The 19470-nt window shown below is 42.5% G+C and overlaps 1 protein-coding gene across 1 annotated transcript in view; it reads right to left on the reverse strand.

Annotated features, from left to right (window-relative positions):
- Positions 1-2461: 2461 nt before the first annotated feature.
- Positions 2462-19470, reverse strand: part of Sirt7 (sirtuin 7) — a 78125-nt gene continuing 61116 nt past the window's right edge. The window contains exons 7-9 of the mRNA XM_068380691.1: positions 17958-18093; positions 17374-17494; positions 2462-8081 (exon numbers count right to left, since the gene is read on the reverse strand). Of these exons, the coding sequence (XP_068236792.1) occupies positions 5227-8081; positions 17374-17494; positions 17958-18093 (3112 nt within the window). The 3' untranslated portion in view covers positions 2462-5226. The remainder of the gene's footprint in view (positions 8082-17373; positions 17495-17957; positions 18094-19470) is intronic.

Here is a 19470-nt window from a genome sequence, read left to right on the forward strand (position 1 = left end):
CAAAGGCCAAACTAGCCAGATCTGACCATGGTAGCTCCAGGGATGTTCTCTATCCTTGAGGGGCACCGAAGTGCCGCTCAATGAACGAAGTTCTCCCCGAAGGCAGAGTCAAGGTTGTTTCCCCTAGAGGACGTTTACAAAAGGAACAATCTGACTCGGGATTGCCTGCCTCCATAGTCCCTGATTCCAGGTCTGATACCCTCATACCCAGCCAATGTAGAGGGTGCAGCAGGTTACTTTGGAGAGTCAACCACCCCTTATGAATACTGTACGATTGTTCTGCCCCAAGGATAGAACTGGCAACGTAATTGTAATTTGGGGCTGAAGAAGGCCAACAACAGCAGAAGATTCTCTGGCACTTATCAAGGCAGAAACAGAAGGAATAGCTCATACTCTTTCTTCTGCTGATCAGGGCAGGGGTGAAAAAGGTCACTCCACCTCCAACACTATGTCTTCCGTTACACACAATGACAGCTTTGAGCGGTGCTATCCTCTCAACTCGCTCTATCCAAGTAGGAGCCTATTGTCAAGGTAGGACAGGTGATGGAGAGCACCAAAGTTTCTCAATCAACTGGAGAACAAAATGTGTACGGGGCCGTACACTTCTGTCCTGCCTGGCTACTGGAGTAGCCAGCCGTGACACCCAGTGCACCAACCCAATGGGGATAAACTGTACTGGGAACTACTATACTTGGGTTTTTATTTAACCCCCTGAAAAAGAGGTGGTGTAGTGAGGAACCCTTTCCTTATGACTACGATAGGCCTTCCTGGACCTCTTCGACCTCTTCCTCTTTAAAGTGTCAGAATCAAAGTCGAAGGTCAAAGAGGAGGGCATGGACGAGGAAGAGTCAGAGGAGGAAGAACACTCACGTTTCTTCCCCTTGCCAACCCTCACTCAAGCTCTGCAAACCATAAGTAGAGGTCTGAGCACCCAACAATGACAACATTCTCCACAGGGAAGAAACCACTCTTGGTGCTTCAACAGTAACCACAACACTGGGGAGCACTGTCACAGAGAGGTGGTAGACATACTCACAGAAGCTTGCGACACAAACACAGGTGGGGTCGCACGCCGAAGGGAGCAGAGGTTACAGTCCCTGGAGCCCCAGGTACAAGGGTCAGGGTGACGAGCAGAGGGGGAAAAGGATGGCAATCACAGGGGTAATACATGGGATAACACCTGGCACCAGGGCAACATACACTTTCTGCCCTAAAACAGACTTACAGCTTCTATTTTGTCTACATCTTTTCCCATCAAGTGCCAGAGCTTTTCTTTCCGGAACTGGTGTCACAGGATGAATCTTTACAGTCCTTTTGGGCTTTGAAGGAGGCACCACTGGGGACATCACTGAGGTTACTGACATATCAACCATCCCTTTCACCATGATGTTGCTACGGGAGATACCAGGAGAGAGGTAGCTTTAGCTACCAACTCCCTCAACGAAGTCATAGGGGCCTACCTGATAGATCTGAGGGGGGCCAAGTCTTTCTTAACTCAAACATGTCTGTGGCAGTCAACACAGCTACGGGAAAAGAGCCATAAACTTCAATGGGGTGTGGTGAACACCAGAAGAACCCCATAAAACTCCAGAACCTGAAAAGCTTGCTGACGTAGCTCCAAGGCACCTTTTCCAGATGTATACTACTGGGCAATCAAGCCAGGGGCATATACACTGGAGTGGCGGGAACAGATGCACTTAATGAGAGAACGTAACAGGCAAATGACTTTCTTGATGTCTTCTTGGGCATTGTCAAGGCAGACACTAGAGAAGGCTTACCTCTCTTACTCCCTCTTAAGGTATGTGCCTGCCACTAAATAGGGGGCCGCAACCTACACTTGGCACACGGGGATGTTAGCAAACAATCATGCCCCATACAAAGACTAGAGTGTGAATCTACAGGCAGTTTAGCCATAAACCGGTTGCAACATCCACCTTTTCCCCAGCAAGCACAAATTTCTTGTTTTACATCATAGTTATAATCTACAGCCAGTATTCATTTCCTGTCAGATAAACTAGATAAAAATGATTAGTAAAAGCGCAACAGAACGTTTGTACTCCCTACAGCTGAAAACAAAAGCGACGTGCTTTCGACAGGTGAATGGGCAGGACTTATTGCCCCCACTCACCATCTGTCATTAATTACCCCATTAAATAATTCAATGGCCATTTCACTTCTGCTGAAAAAATGTTCCCTATTTTGAAGGATGAAAGGTTTGCATGTACACAAGAACAAAGCTTTCTAATGGTAAAAAAATATTTGCAGTCATTATCTATTGACAAATACTTAAATGAGTACAACTTAGGGTTGTGGTGGTCTATTGATAACACCTCTGCCTGGTGATCGACAGACTGGGGTTTGAATACCGCTCAAACTCGAAAGTTCCTTTAGTATCTGCAACCTCACCATCCTTGTGAGCTAAGGTGAGGGGCTTAGAAGAGCCTGTAGCAATACCTGCTGAGTCATCAGCAGTCATTGCCTGGCCTTTCCTGCTCCCAGCTAGTGTGGAAAGAGGGCTTGAGCGCTCATCATATGTAAATATGTTAAGTCTCTGGGACATTGTCCTGCTTGCTAGGGCAATGTCACTGTCCCTTGCCTATGCCATTCATGAGGGGCCTTTAAATAACTCATGAAAACCTAAAAGGCTTATTTACCAATTCTGTGACTTCTCTAAAATTTAGAATACTATGAACCCTACATTTTCAAAACATATTCAAGACTCGTACTTAGCCAAATCACTGTAATCATTAATATTTTCAGGTTTGGTTAATGATTTTCCTTTCATTCTTCTAATTTGTAAAAGCCTTACATTTTTAAAATTAAATTACTTTCATTCGATCATATTACATGAATACTTGACAAGAGTATATTTCCTCTACCATTTGAAATAAATTCAATAAGTGTTTGTATATGAGTTAGCAGTCATACAGTTGTAAAATTAAACCTATTACATATCTATCAAAAAATATATTTGTTTTTATTAAACCTAAAAGAACAGTAGTGTACCTTCAAAATTATAAACATTTTGTAGATTTTACCTTACACAAATAAAATTTCTATTCCAATGGTAAAAAAGATCATTCCATGTCCAGCAATAAAGATTAGTGTATATAAATGTGAAAAGAATTATGTATCTTATTGATGAACCATTTTCTTTCCCAATGATAATTCCAATATTTTGAACACTCCAAAGGGCTTCTATTCAATCATTATCATCATAAGAAGAGATATACATTGCAGGATGAAACATCATTCTTGCGAATACGATTTTTTTCATCAATACCAATTTTATATAAAAATAAAACCAATTAGAACATTACAATCATTCTTTTTTTCAACCAAAAAATAAAAAAAAATCTATACTTAATAAACTAAAAGCTTCTAGCAATACTTCAATAAAACCAGCTCTTCCTTTAAAACAATGACATGTTCCTTCCAATAAGTACGGTATCATTTTATAATCCTGGGTTATCCATAATAAAAAAAATCCTTTCATAGTCCTGGGCTCCCTATAAAAAAATTTCCTCAATACAAACAGCTAGTCAATAGCTAGAGTTGCTGGTGAGGAAAGATAAATAACAGTAAATGTCTAACATAGCTTCAATCGAGGCAAGAGCGACGCATTCTACAGCAATGATGCCGCAGAATTTCTCTCAGTGCTTGGCAAAGAGGTATAGATTCCTGAGTACCTCGTCAGCAGGACACAACACAACACTTAATACATATAGGCAGTGATAATGAGGAATTCGGTAGACTATCATCTAGAATTAAGACTACATTATACAATTACTCAAGCTACAAACACTTCCTTATTCCTTGAGTTTTATGAACATTCTGCACCACATGAGTTTAGTAGAAATAATTCTGCATGAACTTATGATTCAATAAATAAAAACTCCCTTGCTGCCTATTTCAGCAAAAGAGTAATCGCCATGCATTATTAAAGTACTTCCCCATTCACTTCTGACATATTTACCTTGGTATACACATTACATTCATAATTTCAACACCTGAAATAGTAGCAAGGGAGTTCTAATATACATCCATGCAGCAGAGATATGAGCAATGAAACTGCAAAGTACTGAATACTATATGCAAATCACAGTTTTCACCAAAACTTACAAAACACATTTCAAATCCTAAATCATTACAGTAATATGAATCCAATCTGACATAAGATGCAGTATACCCAACAGCCTTACATGTACCATTGAGAGAGAGAAAGAGAGAGAGAGAAGAATCCAACATTTTGATCAACGATTATTGAAAATTTCTAAACCAATATGATTTCAGTAGCCTTGTTGTGTTCAGTAAATAAAAATAATCTATACAGAACTAATCTTGAAATACATATAACAAAATGAAAAAAACCACAGAAAATAAAAAAATAAATATGATAAATATCATTACTGGTTACCTGTATAAAACTTTCTGGTCTAATGCCAGAAAATAAACAAAATCAATAATTACTTTAAAACATAAAATTGTATGCAGTAGCTATACAGGCATGTCATTATGAAAGGCATTTCCAAAATGCAAATACAGAATGTGGACATTCTGTCTTAAAACTCAGAAGAATAGAGAAAAATCATCCAAATTAATTAAAATCATTCAAGAGATTATAGACATTCAATACCCACGAATAAAAGAAATTAATGTAAAATTGAAAGATTCAAAACTGAAAAAATATTTTCATTTTTGTTTATCATAAAACCAAATGGTAACTTCTGCATGTAAACAAATTGTAAAATAATTAAAGTACGTAGTTGCAAAGTGGTCTTTAAGAGCGATTATTCACGGGAATCTACTCTTTCTGTACAAGAAAGTAAAGTTTGTACACAGCTCTTGCTAATGAGTTGGTATGCCCCAAAATTTGAGTATTTCATTTTCTATCAACGCATTTTCAGCATATCTTTATAAAAAAAATTAGCTTGAAAGGTAAGTTAGAAAAAAACAGAAAATTACTATCACGCAAAAAACTAGTTAAGAAACTTGAATGGTACAGAAGGATACTATAAAATCTTTGGCTTTATCAATTTCTATCTCAATATTAATTAAATTATTGTGCATATTCTATGGACTATCTAATCCTTAAAAAATTGTGCTTATGTAGGAAAAAATGTTTCCTAACATATTAAATTCACTTCTAGCCTTAAAATTCTATTTTTCACAGATGATGTCACTGAAAAGTAGAGAATCTTCGTCAGCAATTTTAACTTTTTACTATCATATCCTTGTTTTCTTTTTCATGCCTTTTCTGAGCCCCTTCCCATACCAACCTGGTGCAAACTTTTTCTCCTCCTTTTCCTCTTTTTCCTTACTTTCCTCTTTTTCTTTTACTTCCTCCACATCACTCATTTTCTGCTCTTCATCTTTGGATTCATTTTCCAGCTCTTCCTCGTCATCTTCCTCCCCATCTTCGTCTTGTTCTTGCATTTGTTCAAATTTGGATTTTCTCTTTGCTTTACTCCTCTCAAAAGTAAAGCTTTCTAGTTCCTTCTCAAAAACTGGCTCGTATTTTCTGTAGTTGTAAACCCGTCTCCGTCTGAACAAGTCTCTCGCTTTCTCCACATCATCACATTTCTCCCTTGTCTGTCTTTCCTTAGCAACTTTACACAGTTCTGGATTCGTACCGCTGCAGTGACACTTGAATACTTCTGGCTCAACAGATACCTTTGAATCACTGGAAGCTCGCGTCCTGCTTCTCGTCACTCTAGCTACTGGGGGGCTATCGCCTCCATCGCTAACTTCTGATACTTTCATGTTTTCTGAGTTGCTGTTTGATAAATTTTCCATTGAAGTGAGAGATTTCTTTCCAGGGGCATTATTGCTATTTTCTGAATTACTATTAAATCCCCAAAACCATATATACTTAACATCCTCATTGTCACAGCCTTTAAGCTTTCTTTTTGTGGAACCTTTCTGACGACCAACACTATCGTTCAAGGCTTCTGTGCATATGTCCTTCAAGATGAAAGAACTAGATTTTTCAGAACTAGAACAGACATTTACATCAAACCCATTTTCTTGATTTTGCCTCACAACTTTTCCATTCTTCACTTTATACTGACCTGCTAAAGAGTTTGAATTCTTTCCTGCACCTGTAGTACAAAAACTCTGATACCAAAGATCTTTCAATTCTTCACTTTCGGATAGCTCATTACGTTGGAAAAAGTCAGATTTAGGGAATTTTAACTTAGTAAGAGGAACACTAGACTTTGAAGGCAGCTCAAAATCATTATCATCAGTACTTTCGGCACATGCTCTTTGAATTATGCCATCAACTATGTGTGTTCGTAACAAGAGGCTGTTATCAATATCTTGATAACCATTTTTTACTAAAGATTTATTCTCCAAAATCTGCAAACCTTCTGATTTAGTCAAATTAGAACACACATCCCTAACTTTACCACTTACGAGAGAACTGTAAAAATTCATCAACTTCGTACTGTCACTACAATTCTCTTGAAGAGCACCACTATATGGAGATTCTCCCTTAACACTGGCAAGATTATCACTTTTTATGGGATTTGACAATGATCTATGGCAACTGGGAAGACTAGAAATATTTAATGTGTCAGCATCACATGTTTCTTGGTTAAAATTACCACTAGCATCACTTAAATCATTAGAGTTTAGTCTGTCCAAATCTTTAGGACTGACATCAAAATTCTTGCAATTTACTTGGAGAGAAAGATCAAGGGGCTGTTGGTTTTCTGTTGATGTTTCATCAATTGATTTTGGTTTGGCATTGTGATTTGACTGTCCTACATAATTTACCTTGCTTTTAGAACCCCCTAAAGACCTAATACAAAGGCCAGTTCCATAAAAATCATTCTGCTGCAGGAGAGCACGGCCTTGCTGGGCCATTTGAAGATTAGTAGATGCGTAAGCTAGTTTGAAGTAGTTTGTAGTACTGGAATCACTCGAGACATTTGCATTCAAACTTTCAACTCCCTCGTCATAATCAAATTTTTCACTAGTTTCTGAATCTGATGAACTATCACTGGTTTTAATAGGGTCTAACCTTGGACTCACTATGTTTCCACCTGCTTCATCACTCAACCAGACATCATCTCCTTCAGAAGTTTGCAGCTCTTCATCACTTTCTGAGTATTCGCTTTTAGCACCATCTCCTACAGAAACTGCGTATGGCCCTCCTAATCCCGTACTCGAGTCTGCCATGGCTTCCTCTGGTGGTTGACCTTCCCCTTCATCATCCTCAAGCGAATCTTCAAATGATTCCACAACAGCCCCTCGATCTGAGGCCTCACTTTTTATATCGTCGTCCTCAAGAGATTCTTCCAAAGACATTGCATTTACTTCATTTTCAGAAGCTTCACTCTTGATTTCTTCTTCTGCCAACATGCTCTCTCTAAAGGTTTTGGAATATGGCTCATTCAAATCAATACTTTTACTCATCAGTGCTTTGTACAGCTGGCCAAATCCACAAGTCCAAGTATCCCCATTGTTTCCATGATATTCATGATCAACCTCAGGAAAATGTTGTTCAGTTTTCATTGACTCTTCATTTTTCACATCTAAAGAACTGCTGCCATCTGCAGCATCCCCTTCTCTCTTACAAAACTTATAGTTTGTCAAATCCAAAGCTGTGCAAATCCCATTAACATGACCAACATCATCTTTAGACTCACTTTTAACATTATCCAACTCACTTTTTACTTCAGTTTTCACCTCATTCTTTATATCATCCAGAGACTCTGACTCACTTTTTATCATAATATCTTCCTTATTATCTATAAATTTTTTCTCATCCTCCTCAACTCTTCTCCTTTTATTTTCCTCTATGATATTACCATCACTGTCTGTCCATCTCACGTCACCTTCAGACACCTGAGAAGTGCTGGTGCACTCCTTGGCATTAACGTCAGTGAGATTCTCAATATCTGGTTCTTCATCATCTTCTGATGGAGGGACCAGCTGAGGACGAGTTGATATATTAACTTCAGCTTCATGAAGTGGGGTTGCTAAGTAGAAGATGGGGTCATTTGCACGATAGTAATATGGTAATTCGTACCCCATTGCCTTCATAACTAGAGCCATGACCACATCACACTTACCTAGAAATAGTATAAAGCTGATGGTCTACCTAATCAGTAATATAAGATTAATCAGTCCTTATTCTTAATGACACTACCAAGAAGATAAAATCATTACTGGTGAAATTATTTTGGCAATGAACTTAGCATAATCATAAACTATATTACAGAAAAGTGAACTAAAATTTATTGTTTCATGATATATATAGGGATAAATTTCACCCATTAAAAATTAATCAAACAAGTATTTAACAGCTGAATTGGCAGCTTTTAAATAACACTGACACCAACGGCTTACTAAATTTTTGCTTCATATACTCAAACTTCTCACTTTTACTTATGCCTAAATGTCCAGCAGAAATACAAAGGTTCTGAATAGTGCTGCAAAAAAAATATATATAGAAATTAAAATGCAAATGAGACCTGCTCTAATAAGGAGAATTTCGTAATTTACATTGGAGGAATACTTCTGCTCATTAAAGTGTTGAAACAATCTTGAAAGGCTGCAAGGAGGGTATTCTGACTAAAAGTAAGTGGTTTAAATTCAATATAAATTTACTTTGTACATCTCCAAGGATTACAGTATAATCAACTAATTTCAAAGGAATCTCACTTTCTTCAAAGCCTAACCCTATAATTTCATTTCACCTTAAGATAATGGAAGATAATAACTCTATTTCTATTTCTTAGAGACCTCTTCACTGCCTCCCACAGGTCATGTTTCTGACCGAGGGAGTTCAAACTGAAGTTGTCCTGTACGACACTCTCCACTTGATTAAGTTTCCATTTGTTTTGGTAAATGGCGCATTAAGATGAATCTCATAATAGACTTTAAGAAACTGTTCATAACCATTGAAAAAAATTAATCCTTTCTTACTGCAGTTTTCAATCTATTAACACAAAATGATCAACTGAATTAGAAAAATCAAAAATTTTAAGTAATTTTTATTTTTCCTAACATACTTACCGAGAACTACTTTCTTAGGAGTTACCAGTAACCTCCTCTCTACCGACCAGAGTTTTGTGTAGATTACCCCCCACCCCGTTTTCTAAGGAGGCCTACCCCCGGCATTAAGGAATGTGCCTCGAGGGTAGGCTTATCGTAGGTCGATGTCCGACCGGGTCAGCTTCATCAGTAAGTTCTATTGGATTAGCACAATGCTAGCAAGGGAAGAGAGGCACTCGGGGAAGGAAGGGAGGGCCATTACCCGAAAGTAGTTCTCGGTAAGTATGTTAGGAAAAATAAAAATTACTTAAAATTTTTGATTTGTTCCAACACGAATACTTACCTCGAACTACTTTCTTAGGATACTTACACTTTAGAAGGCGGGAGTGCTATTCTGACCCCCTGACCCGGGACGTGGAGGCCAAGAGGCCCAGGGATAACGGGACCTACTAGAAAACGGATGTGAGGGTGACTACACAAGAGTTCACGTTAGTGTCTAAGTACTCACCCTTTGAAAAGCTTCTTCTGAAGTTCCTTCCAGTAGCCTAGTCGTGAAGAATGTGTTATCCAATGGTATCAGTCGGTACTCCCCGAAGAGGCAAGGAAGCAACTGGGTAGGAGGAAGGAAACCGCACTTGTGCCTACCGGTTGCTAGCCTTGATCGCACCTGGGGCTTTTACCGTTACACCGCTTGGAGGGCGGAGATGACTGTTCCAATGGAGAACCCGTCTAAGGACTTCCTCGAGTAGTCCTTGAGGTAATGGGCAGTAAAGGTTGACTGGTTCGACCAAGTACCTGCTCGCAGGATCTGACCCACTGCCATGTTTTTCTCAAAGGCTAAGGAGGTGCTCAGGCCCCTGATGTCATGAGGTCGGGGGGTGCCTGGCACTGCTATGCCATCTTCCTTGTAGGCTCTGGCAATAACTTGTCTCAACCAGAACGAAATGGTGTTCTTGGAAACTTGTTTCTTATTAATACCTGTGGATACGAAGAGGCTCTTGATGCCTGGGCGGAGATGAGTTGTTCTTTCCAGGTATTTTCTAATTGTTCGTACAGGGTATAATTTTAAATCTTCTGCATTACCCGTCTTAGGGATGGCAGGAATTGAGAAACCTTCGAACTTCGGATCCCAGACTGCTGGGTTCTGAGTCTTAGCCACAAAAGAAGGCACGAACTTGAAGGATACTTCTTTCCACCCCTTCGAATGAGAAACGTCATATGACAGACCATGGATCTCACCCACTCTCTTAGCGGACGCCAAGGCCAGCAAGAAGACGGCCTTGAGGGTGAGATCTCTGTCCACGATATCCTTCAAAGGTTCAAAGGGGGGATGACACAGCATCTTCAGGACCTTGGCTAAGTCCCACTGGGGCACCCTACACGCCTGTGGGGGGCAGGACTGCTCGAAACTCTTGACAAGCATCGCTATGTGTCTCGAGGCCCCCGGGTCGATGCCCTTCAGGAGGAAGACTTGGCCTAAGGCGGCCCGAACTCCTTTTATGGCTGGGATTGACATTCCCACCTTGTCTCTAAGAAACACCAGAAAATCTGCTATGTCTGGGACAGAGGCCTTAAGAGGTTTAATGTGCCTCTCAGAGCACCACTTCGTGAAGGAGGCCCACTTAGCCTGGTAGACCGCGGCTGACGACTTTCTCAGGTATAGAGACATTCTCTTAGCCTTGGAAGAAGAATATCCTTCTTTCTTCAGGAGCCGCTCGATAGTCTCCAGGCGTGAAGATATAAGGAGAGTGGGTTGTCGTGGAGCCTGCGAAAATGAGGTTGATGCAGAAGGTCTGACCTGTTGGGCAGAGGCCACGGCGGTTGACTCGTTAGGTCTTTTAGGTTCGTGAACCACTCTCTCTCCGGCTACCAGGGCGCTACCAAAGTCATCTTTAGGTTTCGGGCTGTCCTTACTCTGTTGAGCACTTGCCTTATCAACGTGAAAGGGGGAAAAGCGTACACATCTAGATTGTCCCACTTGTGCTGAAAGGCGTCTTCTAAGGCTGCTTTCGGGTCTGGCACAGGAGAGCAATATACGGGGAGTTGGGCGTTGAGTTTTGTTGCAAAGAGGTCCATCACCGGGGAACCCCAACGTTGGATGACGATCTTGGCTACTTCCGGAAGAAGGGACCATTCTGTCCCTACTATCTGGCCCATTCTGCTGAGGCCGTCGGCCAGTACGTTGTTCTTCCTGGGAATGAACCTTGCTAACAACACCACTTGGTTCTCTTCTGCCCAATCTAGAATTTCTATGGTGAGATTGCACAACTCCTTCGATTTCAAGCCTCCTTGTTTCTTTATGTATGCTACTACCGTGGCGTTGTCGCACATCAACGCCACGGTGTTTCCCTTTAGTAGACTCGCGAAGTGTAGGCAAGCCTTCTGGACTGCCTTCAACTCCAGGACATTGATGTGGAGTTCTTTCTCCCCGTCCAACCAGGTCCCTCGTGCTGTTTTGTCGAGGAGATGGGCTCCCCATCATTGGTTGGAGGCGTCTGTGAACAGTAGTAACTCGGGTGGATCGGTCCCGAAGGGCATCCCCTTGAGTGAGTTCGACCGGCAATGCCACCATTCCAGGGAGGGTCTCGTGTTTGGTAGGACTGGGATTAGAACTTGTTGTGAGTCCAGTTGGCACCAGAGGTTCTTCAGGTTCCATTGTATGGATCTGAGCCTTACCCTCCCTTGGGGAACTAGTTTCTCCAATGAGACCAGGTGACCTATCAGCCTCTGCCAGTCTTTCGCTCTCCTGGGGCGCTCTGACAGGAACGGCTGAATGATATGCATAAGGTTTCTTATCCTGTCCTCCGAAGGGAAGGCTTTTCCCAGAATGGTATCCAATGTCATTCCCAAGTAGTTCATTCTGGTGGATGGGGATAGATTTGACTTCTTCGGGTTGATTACGATGCCCAGATCCTTGCAAAACTGGAGGAGTTTTCTACCTTGTTTCTCCTAGAGGACCTTTGAGGCGGAAAGAAGCAACCAGTCGTCCAGGTATCTGATGAAGCGAATGCCTCGTTCGTGAGCCCACACTGAGACAGTCGTGAAGACTCTCGTGAACACCTGGGGCGCTGTTGACAGACCGAAGCAAATGGTCCTGAATTGCAGGATCTGGGGACCCCATTTCACCCGGAGGAACTTTCGACTCGAGGGGTGGACCGGAATTTAGAAGTATGCGTCCTTGAGGTCTATGGTCATCATGTAATCTTTCTCCCTCAAGGACAGCAGGACTGACTTTGGAGTGTCCATTTTGAAGTCCGTCTTCTTGATGAACTTGTTGAGAGCCGACAGATCTATAACCGGTCTCCACCACCCCGTCGCTTTTTCTACCAGGAACAGGCGACTGTAGAAACCTGGCCCTGGGAGAAGAATTTCTTCCATGGCGCCCTTCTCTAACATGGAGGACACCTCCTCTTGAAGGGCGGTCCTCTTTAACGGGTCTTTGGGAGCTAGCCATTCCGCCTGGCTGGCCGGGATAAGAGGGGGTGGTTCTGTTAAGAACGGAAGTCTGTAGCCCTCCTTTAGTACGGACACTGTCCAAGGCTCTGCTCCCTGAGCTTTCCATGCTTGCCAATGAAGTCTGAGGCATCCCCCAACCCGAGGCTTGGGCGGGGATAGGGGGCCTCCCACTCTATCTTCTTCTGGAGGAGCGGCCTGATCTGCCTCTCCTAGAGGCAGAGTAACCCGACCTAAAGGAGCTTGAGGGCGCTGGAGCTCCCCTGCGGGGGGGCTGAGGCGTTGCGGACCAGGAGGAAGAGGGAGCCTCTCTCCTCGTAGTGCTGGGAGAGGCTTGGGAGGTCGCGGCACTATCCGAGACGGACCTCTTGTAGGGCGGTCTCCTAGAAGGCGTAGGTCTGGGGATGTTAGACTCCTTCTTCTTCGAGACCTTCTCCATGATGGCCTCTAGTTCCTTCAGGGGAAACAAGGACTCTCCCCACAAGGGTAAGCTCTGTATGGCCCGCGCTTCCCTGTCTATTACCTTCCGGGACACCTTCGTGAGTACGGTGTCTCTCTTACGGAGTACCCAGTTAGCCGTCAGAGCGAGCGACTGATAAGTTAAAAACTTAAGGGTTTTACCCCCGGAGGTAATAAGGTCTCTCAGGAGGCCTTGCTGGTCAGGGTCCGCGGGGTCGAACGAGGCTTGTACCCCTACCAAAGTGGAAGCCCACCAGTCCAGCCAAGAGGAGACGTTCACTAAATCTCTCGACATTTCCTCCATCATGGAGGCTTCTGCTGGCGAGAAACAGACCGAGGCCGAAGAGGCCCTATCGTCTGGGACGCCCTGACTCAGGATGTCGATGGACTACTCCACCTTACAGGGGCCTGGGCGACGTCCCGCTGGCACATAAACCTTGCCTTGGGTTCTGAGGCCCTGGAGCAATTTCGAGGAACTCTGGGTTTTGGGGGCTTCGGCATTCCTAGCCACCACCTTGTCCACATACTCCTGCCCTAGGACCAGATCTCGGGCTAGAGGAAGCGCTAGAGACGTCTTAGGTTGGGTAGGAGTCTGCATAATTCTCAATAGGCTTGACCTCCAGTAATCCTCGTCGGTAGCTGTAGGTTCCTCGATTTTGTGGTGCCTTCTGATAAGGCCAACCACCCTCCTATAGGCCGAGTCCTCCGTTGGTGAACCCTCCCCTCCGTCAGCCGAGGTCTCGGCTTGGGGCCGGGGAGCTGGGTTACCGGGCACGCCGACTGGACGTCTAGCTCTTGGTGCCAGGGGCGCCGTCCTACCGAGGTACTGGATCTCATCTGCGGGGACGTCCGCACCAGGGGCCTGGGTTAACGCAGGCATCGCTGGTTCAGCGGGGACTCTCGTCCGCCCTAGGGCTCTGGGTGCCGAGGACGCGGTTCCCGTGGGATGACCCGACAGCGGGAACCGTTCCTTCCGACCCGAAGGCCGCACCAGCTGGGCTGGTTCGGCCAGGCCGCCCGACGAGAAGCGCGTTTCCCCCTGCTGGGCGGGGTGAACCGGAGGCTTCGAGGACTTATGCCTTCTTGTAAGGTCCTTCCTGCGAGCTAGGTCGCGAGGGTCAAGGTTGTGTTTTGAGGACGGCATCCTTGGCGAACACTCTCTGGACCGGCGGTCCGGGGAACAAAGCACCTTTGAGTCCCGGGGTACGAAGACCCAGGCGCCATCAGGAGACCTACTCCTCCTATACTTACGCCCTGGGGAGCGGGAGCGCTTGCTACTATACCGGGAGAGCGACCTCGAACGGGAACGCTCGCTCCAGGACCGCTCCCTCCGACGACGGTGTTTTACCCTGACTTCTTTCTCCGACGAGGAATAAACGTCCAACGAACCCGACGACACTGTGCTTATCGCATGTCGGCCGGTAGCGGGGACTGCGGGGGACTTCTTCGGGCGTTGAACGCCTGAGGTCGACGGCTGGAGGAAATCTTCGGGGACTTCCGTGAGGGGGGCCGGGAACGACTCAAAGCGTTCCATGCCAGGGAGCCAGGGGTCCAGGGCCACTTCCATCCTTAAGGGTGACCTACCCGGCGTCTTCGGAAGCCTCCAACCGAAGGCATCATTACCCGAAGGTCGTAACTTCTTCTGGTTGTCTCCGCCTAACAAAGATCCAGAAGCACAGGCCCACGAGGGCGGCGAAGATACAGACACCGCGTTACTACCCCACAAGGGGTCATCGGAGGACGCGTGCCCCCCGAGCACAAGGGCCGACTCTCCGGACGCACTACTGGGTTCTTCACTAGCCCTAGAAGGGCCCGCAATTGGCACTGCACTTTCACTAGGTTCCTGGGGAAGGACGCCTTGTTCTTTTTCTACACCAGACTTACCTCGTCCCCTACTCTGTGTAGGGGACGGCGAAACAGAGGCCCCGTCGGACCGCTCACTGGGTGATGGTAGCGGCGAAGTAACACTAGCTTTCCAGGGGGAACGTTTCGCCAATTTCCTCTTTTTCGTACCGTAACGTACCCACTGGATATCGCTCCAGTCTACACACTCGAGGCACGTATCTGCTGACGAACAAACCCTTCCCCTACAGGAGGAGCAAAGGGAGTGAGGATCCACTTCAGGCTTGGAGAGGAAGGCTCCACACGATTTACCGGCTCTAGGCCCCGGACAACGGCGGATTTGCTCCATATTGCACACAACGCAAGACAAAAGCACGAAGGGAATCAATGAAAACACTGGGTAAGCACACGGGTGGAAGGTGAACACAACAGGAACACCCGGGAAAAGTACACTGGAAAACACAAGTTACCACGCGGGGAACACGTGGGGCACTAGAACGCACACAAAGGATCGATAGAGAACGAGGGCGACGTGTTCACACGTCGCGACCAGAGAACTTACTGATGAAGCTGACCCGGCCGGACATCGACCTACGATAAGCCTACCCTCGGGGCACATTCCTTAATGCCGGGGGTAGGCCTCCTTAGAAAACGGGGTGGGGGGTAATCTACACAAAACTCTGGTCGGTAGCGAGGAGGTTACTGGTAACTCCTAAGAAAGTAGTTCGAGGTAAGTATTCGTGTTGGAACAAACATATTTTGGAGACTGCAAAGCTAGAAATAGAAACCATTATATACTGTATCCTATATATTATACAGTGGTTCCCAAACTTTTTTTCTGTCATTTCCCCCCTGCTCCCAGTTCAACCATCCAGATTTCCACCTTCATGTGTATGAGGGAAAAAGTAGTTAAACAGACTATTTACTAATTTATTTTTCAAGTGTGCAAATATACTGATAAACATATAATTACAGAGTAAATTGGATAAAGAGCAGTTAGTAACAACTAAGCATAGCCATAGAGCCACTTAATAACAAATAAAATGGCTAACAACAAATTGCCGCACGTACTGTGAGGAAATTTTCCGCTTGTTTTAGTTAGTAGGTAGTGTAATTATTTCCCCTCTGGAAGCTTCAAATTTCCCCCCAGGTGGAAATTTCCCCCATTTTGGGAACCAATGTTAGTATATAACATTTGGTGTACAGTACTAATTTTTAAATATATTACTACAAAACAAAAATTTGATAGCTATGCAAAATAATGAGAAACAAACAGTAAACACAACAGAAAGTATTAAAATATCTTGAAACTTTAGATGGAAATATTTGATTTAAATACTGTTCATTCAGAATCCGCTGTAGTATTTTTGCAGGGATACAATACTTGATAATAATTGCTGCAGGGAAATGAGTTTAATTCTTTTATTATAAAACTCTTTCTTAATGCGATTCTTTTCCTGGATTAATTATAATGGTACTTTTGTAGTTAAGTACTTTGTATTTTACCTTTATTCATTAATAAAAACCTAAGTCAAAATTTTTCAAGATTGTTCAGCTTAGGAATGATTATTATGTAAAACAAAAACTATATTTGTTTTATAGATAACTTTAATAGCCTGTAACTACTATGTCACATCATTGTTTATGATAGAAAAACCAGAATAAAAAGTATTACAGTATACAGTACTGGTCATCAAAGGAAACACTGCCCTGTTCTATCAATAACAGGAATCAGCTAATGTATTTAAGTGGCAACCTTTTCTACAAACCATTAAAAAAATTCTGAGGACCAGTATTTGAAAGCCACTAGTCTAATGAATCCTTTCATACTTTAAATTTTTTTGCTACTTCTTCCAATGAAATTAGTTGCCATCACTAAATAACTATCATTGATTTGTACACCAACTGTTTTGGTCGTCATCATTATTACTGTACTAAAATATTTCTATTAACCTCCCCTTATGTCATATTGCTTCTTCTCCAGAAACTCGGTTTAATCGACCTTTACTCATAAAATTTTTTTAAATTAAATTTTCCCACTTTCTTTCTCTTCAATCTGTCATGAGAGTACTGTGTTCAAACCTGTCTGAATGATAGGTTCCAATGATCTAAACTTTTGACTTTTTTTAATAAAGAAATCCTGAGTCATTCCTGGATACAACACAACACCAAAACTACTTTGTAAAAGATGAATGCATTTTGATTTACGCCAAAACCACAAAGTGCTTAACTTGAATCATGTTAATAGAATTGCAATTTTTCTATTTCTAGTCCTGAGAAACTCAAGACTCTTATCCCTATCATTATCTTAAGGAGGACCAAAATGTTTTTGTGCATTTGCATGTTTCATAAAACAAAATTAGGATCAGTAAAAATAATAGGTCAGAGTACACTGATAAAACAAGACCATAAAACTATTAAGAAAAGCTTGTAATATCTATACCCAAACACAAATGAAATATGTGAGTACAGTATTGAGAAGGACGTATCAAAATATACATAAGCACAAAACTGCAGTTGAAGGAAACTATTAATGTGACCTCAGAAGTATGATACACTGTCCAAGAGTTTATGGGAAAAAAAGGAAAATTGGGAGTACAGTATAGCACTTACCATTTATTTTAAGTGTAGCATCCTTATCTTTAGGAGTCCACTGCAAGTTTACGATATACAGACTTGGTCGCTTTTTTGGAGGTCGGTCCATTTGCCAAAGCCATGGATATTTCTTTAAAACCTGCCAGCAATGTCATCATATCAATAAATTTGTAAAGATTTTTATAGCTTTGTATAATGTTGTATAGTACTGTACATCCAAAGCGCAATGAACACAGCTCTGGACACTTGATATGATATAGCACATATAGTACAGTATAAACTAAAATACTAGGTGCAGTATAGTTCAGTCAAAAATATAAAAAAAAAAATGAAATATTTTGTATCACATAAATCACAAAAGATGAAAACCAGGATCTCCTTAACTTATGTTTCAAATCCTTACAGGAATATATGGTCAGTTTTTCATATAATAATATAGAATTATATCACAAAAAAATATTTGCACCAGGTAAAATGCCATAAAAACAGCAAGAAACAGTGTTATGTTTCAAATGCAATTTCATAACGAAAAAATTCCCTTAAACTGCGAAGCTAAAACTTAATGCAGCAGGCTTTGAAAGATGGAATACATGTAGCCTTACCTTTAAGCTAGAACCTAAACACAATATTGTATCACATGCATTAGCAGCCTGGCATGCTCCTTGCCAGTTTAGGGGCCATCTCAACTTCCCTCGTTCACCAAAATGTACAATGGTATCGATTAAGGGTTCACCACATCTAGGTTGAGAGAGAAAATAATTATTTTACTTCAAGTACAGCAGTTGTAGGAAGGGTACAAATTTTACTATTTCACATATAATACAGCAGATATGGGGTGGTGAAGCTGAACTCACTGAAGGTCTTAAACCATTATTACTTCTTAAGTGATGGTTTGCATTATTTCATAATACACAGTACAATATTGTAATTTTTGGTATTTTCCCATTGTATATGAAAACTACATACAGTAAACGTATATTTATCAATTGTGGAATAAATCTTTATAGCACAAAACTATTCCTCCTTATCCATCTTTACCATGCTTTCTTAACATCTCTTGAATCACTAATAAAGTAAGTCAATTTGCGTAACGAGACAAAATTCATAAGTAATTACTACTTTTACAAGCTATATAAATTTGAGTCATGTAAAATGAGGAATGTCTTCTGTGGAAATGGAACAGCCATTGAAATTGATAACGAGGTAGCTAATGAAAGGTGGAGAGCACCAAATCTCCTTTCAAAGACTCTTCACTTTCGACTGATTGCAAATTCTTGTGAGGCTTTAAGTGATGTCTTTCCTCATACCTGAGAGACACAGTGCGCTACCAAAGACTGACACAGCAAGGGAAGGTAGCTTGGTGCCATGGTACAGGATCAAACACTGCTACTACCAGTGTTTTGCCTAGTAAGGGACTGAGTACATGCATTGTCAATTGGGATGAAAGGTTCTGCCCTTCTCCTGGATGTTTGACAAACACTCCAGTCTCTCTTCCATGAAATACTTTGGTACCAAAGGGAAGGAACATGGATCGTTGTAAGGTTCCATAGCGTTCACACAATAGAGAATCAGGATTGAGAGGAATCGGCAATCAGTCTTCTTGCTTGTACGGTTGACAAGACATTCCCTCACTTGATTGGGATAGGGAATGCAATCCCTGGTCTCCTTGTCATTGATTGCCTCATGATCAGTTACCTTGTGATTTGAACTCCTCATGGCTGTTGGGCCCAGCGAGATGGTTCTCGCATGTTTATGCTATCGTTAATATGTATGATAATTCGTCTCCTCGTGACTTATGGAACCTGGGGAGACATCTTAGGTAGTAGGTTGGCCATGGGACCAGCCACCAATTGAGATACTACTGCTAGAGTTATGGGGTTCTTTGACTGGCCAGACAGTACTACATTGGATCCTTCTCTCTGGTTACAGTTCACCTTCCCTTTGCCTACACACACAGAATAGTCTGCAATTTTGTTTAAAGAGTCTCCTCTGTACTCATACATCTGACCACCCTGAGATTACCAAACAATTCTTCTTCACTCAGGGGTTAACTACTGCACTGTAATTGTTCAGTAGCTACTTTCCTCTTGGTAAAGGTAGAAGAGACTCTTTAGC

This window comes from Palaemon carinicauda, chromosome 9 (genome assembly GCF_036898095.1).
Source record: "Palaemon carinicauda isolate YSFRI2023 chromosome 9, ASM3689809v2, whole genome shotgun sequence".
Taxonomy (NCBI): domain Eukaryota; kingdom Metazoa; phylum Arthropoda; class Malacostraca; order Decapoda; family Palaemonidae; genus Palaemon; species Palaemon carinicauda.